The sequence below is a fragment of the Pholis gunnellus genome, assembly GCF_910591455.1.
Source record: "Pholis gunnellus genome assembly, chromosome: 13".
Lineage (NCBI taxonomy): Eukaryota > Metazoa > Chordata > Actinopteri > Perciformes > Pholidae > Pholis > Pholis gunnellus.
In genome coordinates, this window is record NC_136540.1 from 24,389,292 (window position 1) to 24,396,638 (window position 7,347).

The window sequence follows — 7,347 nt, forward strand, 5'->3', positions numbered from 1 at the left end:
ATACGACGCAATCACCAAACAGGTTATTTTAGCAGTGTGCTTCTTTAAATCGGAGAACCTTCGGGGCTGAGATGCATGGCAGTTCAAAACTACAAATGTCAGCTACGTAGGTCCATAATAATACAGAAACAGACTAAACTGAATACACACACCAAGTTAATTCCCATCAGCCCACTTGAATTGCCCCCCCCCCCCCCCCCCCCAAAAAAGTATGCAACAAGTAGAATCAAACTCCAGAGAAGACTATCCACTGAAAAACGAAGAGGGGGAAAAAGTCCCACAATGTGTTCGCATTCTTTCACCATAAAACCACAAAGTGGAGTCTGTTCAGTGAGTGAGTCATAACAGCAGTGGTGTTATGCTTCGTCTCAGTGTGCAGGAAAATGTCAGCCAGACAGGCACAGCACCACAACTACCAGCCTCTACCTCCGCTGTCCACTGTGGCCAACGCTGCCTTCAAGTGCCGTCGTAAACATTGTAATTACGAGTTCAGCGCACACAATCGACCCAACTAAGTAGTATTGAGAGAGTGGGGATTTTTCTGCAATAAAATGTTACCTTTGGGGGGCGGACAGCTTGGGGAATGTGTCAATTTGTAGCATGAGCGGTGTAGCACTTCACTATGCTGTTATTATACTACATTCTGTGTCAACATTACTGTTGAGGCCTCTCTACTCTCGCTGCTCACTTAACATTGAACAACATTTCCTTTGCATACACATTAAATCAATCCAGGAACAATGTTTTTTGTGGTCTTTTACTTGTGGCACTGTACTGCAAAGTGGTCCTGTGTCATTTAGTCTATAACGTAACTACTTTCTGGAAGGGTGACATTTTAGCACATCTCCAGCTTGGGAAGCAGGATGTTCAGAGGAGCTCGAGCAAGGTAGGCATTACACTCTTCAGCTAACCTACAAGTCAAAGTGTGGTTAAGCCTGCTGACAAGCCTATTAACTGCAACAACAAACACATTCCGAACCATGTTCTCGGTTATACAGCCAGAGGAGGAGCTGCGCACACAAGCAACACCTTTCCATATGCTGCTGGGGTGAAGACTGTGGACTACACGGTGGATGCTCCCTGCACTACATATCCCATGTGTATTTAGGTTAATGTCAGCTGGCCACAACTGACAACATAATGATGAAAAGATAAGAGAAAGGGGAATACACTGTACGCTTCATCGCAACCTATAGAGCAGTAGACAGTGTAGCTCAGACATGTGGTTACCTAGTTGTCTGTAATGCCCAGGAATGCATGTCACAGATTATATAATCAGCCTGGGGCCCGTGCCCTAGTTGGTGTGAATACTCGAAAATGAAGACCGAGGAGATTAAGCCCGCACTGGCAAACAAGATGATGAGATATTACATCAATAATTAACGCTTGCAAACCAATACTGTTACCACAGAAGATCTTGTTGCATGCTTGTTGCAACAACAACAACAACAACAACAACAACAACAAAAAGCTTTCCGGGCAAAGCGTAAGGGGCGTGTTTTTATCGACAAGGTGTGCAAGTTAGGCATTGACATTCGTCCCTCCAGGAGTTGTCAGAGTTGTGCAAAAAAACAACAACAACACAGCATTCCTCAGCTAATGCTCAGCGGTTCTCCTAGTCCCCGCAAACTGAAGTTAAAGCTGCAAACTGAAGTACATGCGGTGTTTTCTTTAGCGGGTCACCACTTGATAAAAAACATAGTGGAAATGTAACGAGAACGAGATAGCAAGTTAATAATAAACAAGGTGTCGAGGAGAGACGGAGAAAGTGCTACAACAACTCACTCACTGGGACACGCAGTCGGGCTTTTTGGCAGTAAAATGCACAACATTGTATTTCCGTGCTAACAGGCGATATGTTGATGTTTCTATCCAGAGCAATGTAGTAAATGAAGCTTAACAAGCGAGTGGCGTTAACCTTGAATGTTTAGTTTAAGAACAGAAGAAATGGAAATGGAAGAGGAAGAAGATTGTAACAGACAGCCCGTTCCAGCCATGTTAAGTGACAAAGTGTTAAACCAAGGGAACAAGGCAACACGAGCGAACTGGGATGCCGTGTTGCCCTGAAATGATGTCAGCTCGACAGGCCGTAAGCCTAGCTAAGCTCCTATCAACTGATGCCTGTGTGGCTAACGTTAGCTTAGCCCCCGTTCAGCTAGTTAAAAATGGCTGCTTTCCTTTAGTTTTAAATCTCTTACCAGACAGAATAGATTGGAATGGCAATCCTCCAAGCTGGCCCCGTTTGGTACATAACAAGAACTCATCCTTCTTCACTGCGAGATCCAACTCTCCATCATTTCACTTCCCAGGAAAAAAAAGAACAATTGGCGAAATTGTGTTTTCAAAAGATGTTCAGGCTCAATCAACGAGAAATATTTTTTGGAACATTTGGCTGGAGGATAGTTAATTCAACAACCTTCCGATTGCAGTTCCCCCGCCGGAGCTAAAAGCGCATAAAAGAGACTGTGTGTGCTCTACGTCGACATCTCAAAAGCACACAGTGAAAACTAATTAAAGGCAGCGAAAAATGTTCATAAAACAAAAAGAAAAGGAGAGCAAAGAAGCAACTCTCCCCCTCCCCCTTAGCCCCAAAACGGTCTCTGCTTAAAAAAATAAAGACGTCCTGTCTTACTCCTCCATCGCAAAAATGAGTCTAAAAACGAAATACATCCTGTAAAAACCTCTTGAAATGTGGCATCGGCCTATATTTTAACGATTAATTCGGTCATAATTTCTGCCTCGGTTCCTGTTGGTTTCCATTTGAATTCATGGATTCCTTTCTTTAATGGCGGCCACAGGGACAACTCTGCCTTCCACAGCCTATTGGCTCATTCGTGGTCAAAGCTTTGTCAAGCCGCCCGAAGACAGACAGACACACGTCAGAAAGTAGCCAACGTTTCCGGCAAAGTAAAAGTATGGCATTGTTTTGTTTAATATTATGTCTAATACTATGATTATTGCTATATGAAAACCTGAAGCCGTTAAATATAATTAATGAATAAATAATATATTGTAGTTTATTGTACTACTATATGTCATACAAAGTTGCTGCTACATGCAAAAAACGGTGCGCGTTTTATTTTGACAGTCCTGACAGCAAGTTCCGTGTTTTAGTGCGGCTAACTTGACACTGTCGTGGTCATGAGGGCTGTAATAACACAAGACTGATAGGTATTGCCGCTAGGCCAGCGCAAGTGGCGCTACTGAGCAACAGATTTTGTTACCAATGATCAAACCACATAAACTTGCTCACTTACACAGTGCACCACCTAGCGCATGTGATGTTGCACTTTCAATTGAAATGTGCAACCAAGATGCATTGATGCGCCCTTTGTTTTGCTTAATTTCAATCAAATACATTCACTTGACCCCAATTCCACCGATTGTGGCTTGAGTGAGATAAAGGAAGCGGTAATATCAAACATTTATTCGGAATAAAACAAATGCATATTATTGAAGACACATGTAGGCAGCAATTGAAACAAGAGGACAAACTGAATTCAACATATAAATGAATAAAATGTGTTTGTTGACACGTTTACAGAAAAGGATGTATGAGTGTGTTTCAAAGCCTTGCAATAAAAAACGCCACATCAAATACAGTTAACGGTAAACAAAATACAAGGGCAAATATGTGAAATGACAAATATACATGTCAGTGTCTCTATACGTGTCTCAACAGACAACAGCTTTTCACTGACTTCAACACAGTATTACACAGAGTTACTTTGTCATAACAACTTCAGTAGGTATAAAATACACACATTTATCCAGCTATTTATTTAGATAAAATAAAACCAAAACGTTACAGAGTAAAATCTTAGTATTTTTTTTCAGATTACAACTCGTCATATTCTTCCTGTAACTGTTATGCACAGAAATCAATCCATTGGTCAGTTTACACAATATATATATTTTTTTCTTGCCACTGTCGTGGAGCAGCAACTACACAGCCAGCATGTTGCTCAAGGACACTTTAACAGGATGGACGGTTGTCTCCAGGATATTATCTGCATTTCTGTTTTTTTAGCAGGTTTTGGCTGCAGCCAGCACTTCCTTCCAAATAACTTCTTTCTGCAACCTGACAGTTGTATATCATTTAACGTCTTTTTTTCTTGCTGTGGAATGAGCTGAGTTATACATATCATTTTTCCAAAATATTGCCAAACATCACACAATTGAAAACTGCCCCTCTGATCTCATACAACTGCCATCCACGCTGGTGTTGGGCCAAACCAAAAATGGCTTCAATTACAGCTGCAAACTGTAAGAGAAATAAGCCAAATAAAAACAGTTTTTTTTCCAGCATTAAGCTTAAGGCTAACTGACTTCAGAGGGCCTCTGTGTCCAGTTGGATTTGCGTTACCACCGGGTATAGTTTTCCTCTGTGGGCTGTGAATGCAAATAATTGTTACAGTGCTATTGGAGCTGACATTCATAGCTCTTTTGAAAAATGAATGATGTGGATGCAATACTATCAAAAATTATACTGCACATACAAAATAGTTTAACAAATTCTTCCATCACTATCCCTGTTATTTATTTATTTAGGTTCAAATATTCTGTTTTATACAATTAGTTACTCAGGCAACCCAGGAATCTGAACTAAATTCAGCCAACAGAACGTTCCTTCCATTTTTACCCCGGGGCACACTCTCAGCCAGAATATTACTTCCTCTAATTCCTAGTGTGAGTGCTGTAGGTTTAATGAGTTTTTAACAAGTCTTTGTCTCATCATTGTGCAAAACCTCCTAATTATAGTACAATGTAAGCTGTCTTTAGTCAAGGTAGTTTCTTTTTAATTCATTCTGCCATCCCTTGATACACTAGTGCGTAATCACTCTCCCATAAAGCGCAACTTTTATTTAGTAGTTTCTACTAGTAATACCTTTGCTGTTGTCATGTAATCCCAGCATTACAAAATGTCTCTGTTATCATAAACTTTTATTCTTATAAAGTCATTGCTGCCTCGTAATGTTTTAAGTCAGGGAAAAGCAGTATATGGCAGTGTTCCCATAAATCAGAGCTGCGTGCAACAAGGTGACAGTTCTTTTCTTCTGTGCCCGGAATTAAACAATGCCATAGAATCATAAGTGGCATTTCCTGTTTGTAAAACTGAAAGTGAGAGCTGGGAAATCCAGGCAATAAAGGTGGTGATGACAGCAGGTCCTGGGGCCAGAAAACAGCTGGCTGCTCCTGAAACGCGGATGGAGTCATAAAGGTGTGCCAGCCTGAAGACTGATAATACTGTACAGCAACAAGTAATAAGATCAATATGTTCCAAGTATTAATGAGGGTATCCTCCACCAACATGACTTGCAGAGGATGAAAGCACTGTGGACAGTTGAACGCAACATTTTCCCACAGTCCACACTGCTCCAAAGCCAGAGAAGCGTCACATGAAACAGAACACAGGAAACATTCCTGATCAAAATGATATGATTCAGTATAGATATGCTCATTATTTGATCATGTTGAACTAATTACCAACACAATGCATAACAAGAGTTTTGTGATTGTATTGTGCCGTCTCCATGGCTCTGCGGCATGAGCTTTGTGTGTTTCATCTCATCCCAATGGATCGAGCAGCTTTCTCAACCTTAAATCTCCCCCATAGGAATCAATGATCATCTCACATTCGGTGCTTCCCACGCTTTGTCACCACTGTCCTTGATACAAAAAAAAAAAAAAAAGTGGCGTGATACCATCTGTATGAGATTGTTTAACAGAAAAAAAAACATTTTGTAATAGCACGGCCGATGAGCACAGTTGTCATAGTAGGGTAACTAATGTGGATCCCAGATTGCTATCATATCTGCTGATGGTTTTCTCCCACTTATCTCCGGCTCCCTCTTATCTAAGTCCCACGGGGACATTCTGTCGCATATATATTCTCTCCCTGAAGCACTCAAGAATTTGGGGGAAATGAAAGTGTAAGATAGTTTGGAGTTAGCCCAACTGCTCTTTTGACATGTGCTATGACATGCTCTGTGGTCCCTGCCATTCTGCTCTAGGAGCATTTACCAGAGAGCCCCACTGTTGTGTGACTAAACCCTGCATGAGAAAGGGAATAACAAATCTGAGATTTAGCCAGAAAGAGAACATGGGCTGACTTTAATGAGTGCCTGTGATCAGATCGGATAGAGGAATATATTTAACATGCTCAAATACTCAAGGTGAGAATGTAGTTTGAAGCAATGTGAGGCTTCCCCCTCTCATACATGTGTGTGTTCATGTGTAGCTGTGTATACCCTTTGACCTTAGACACAAGGCGAACAGCGCTGCTACCCAGAGAACACAAGAATCACGTGACCTATTTGAAAAGCTTTTCTGCAAATCAATACAATTGACCACCCAGACAGGAGAGGTCTTTCCCCTCACTGGCAGACACAGCCGAGGCATCCAGCGGTTAAGAGCGCGACTCCGAGGTCCCATAGTTCAACAGTTTAACTTGTGTTTACAGAGGCTAAGTGGTTATATCCCATTCTCGGCCTCTGCAGAGGAGCAATAGTTAGGAAGAGGGTCAACAAGCGTGCCATGTTCAAATAAAGCAGCCCTCCTCCCAGCCCCCACGTTGAAGCACACAGAGATATGTGCTCTCTCCTCCTCTGTCACACACAAACATACACGCTGCTTATTGAGCAAAGATGGATTGACGAGAGCTTTTAAAAATAATGAGAAGAAGCAGTCATTCCATTTATTTACTCAAATAATGGCACTTGGCCCTGACTGCAAAGTTATTAAAATGTGGAATAAAATCATCATGAGAGCCAAGGTTGAGCTTAAATCATAATGATGATGTTTTAGGAACCACAGAGGGCTGATATGAAATATAAAAAAAACACATGAGACTCCAGTATCCACTCTATTTGGTTCATATTCTCTGGATGGCAATGAACTCCTTTGCAAATATACTGCTTTTTTGGTGAAATAGCGTCTTATTTAATTGAAATACGAAGTTTTAGAGTCTGCTGAAGAAGTTTCATGTGGGAAAGAGTAGAGTAAATCTAGCGTGTACTTCAACATTAAACATAATGACACAGTTGGCTCGTAAGCCAGGCAAGGGAAATAAAACTTGACCTGTGAACTGAGGGAAACAGAGAACATCATGCACGGCATATAATTGGCTCTTGTTTGGCTCAAGTTCAGAGGTATTTAAATTGTTTCCTGTAACCAGGAACAGAGCTGGTGATGGGATATTTGTGAAGTTATCATGGTGTCAGCGTGTCGCTATTGATAGAATATCTTTTGGTATTGCATTGTGCTCAAAATAAATACAGTTATTATTTTAGCTCACATACATTTGAGAAATATGCACAGGAAGCGTAGAAATATTCCACTCGTACA

At 41.2% G+C, this 7,347-nt stretch overlaps 1 protein-coding gene across 2 annotated transcripts in view; it reads right to left on the reverse strand.

The window, feature by feature from the left end:
* Positions 1-2,717, reverse strand: part of med13a (mediator complex subunit 13a) — a 71,064-nt gene extending 68,347 nt beyond the window's left edge. Inside the window, exons 1-2 of one of the 2 annotated variants that reach the window (XM_079171786.1) lie at positions 2,417-2,717; positions 2,199-2,301 (exon numbers count right to left, since the gene is read on the reverse strand). In XM_079171786.1, the coding sequence (XP_079027912.1) occupies positions 2,199-2,264 (66 nt within the window). In that variant the 5' untranslated portion in view covers positions 2,265-2,301; positions 2,417-2,717. Of the gene's footprint in view, positions 1-2,198 lie in introns of both variants that reach the window. The other variant, XM_079171787.1, reaches the window with a different exon arrangement.
* Positions 2,718-7,347: the final 4,630 nt, after the last annotated feature.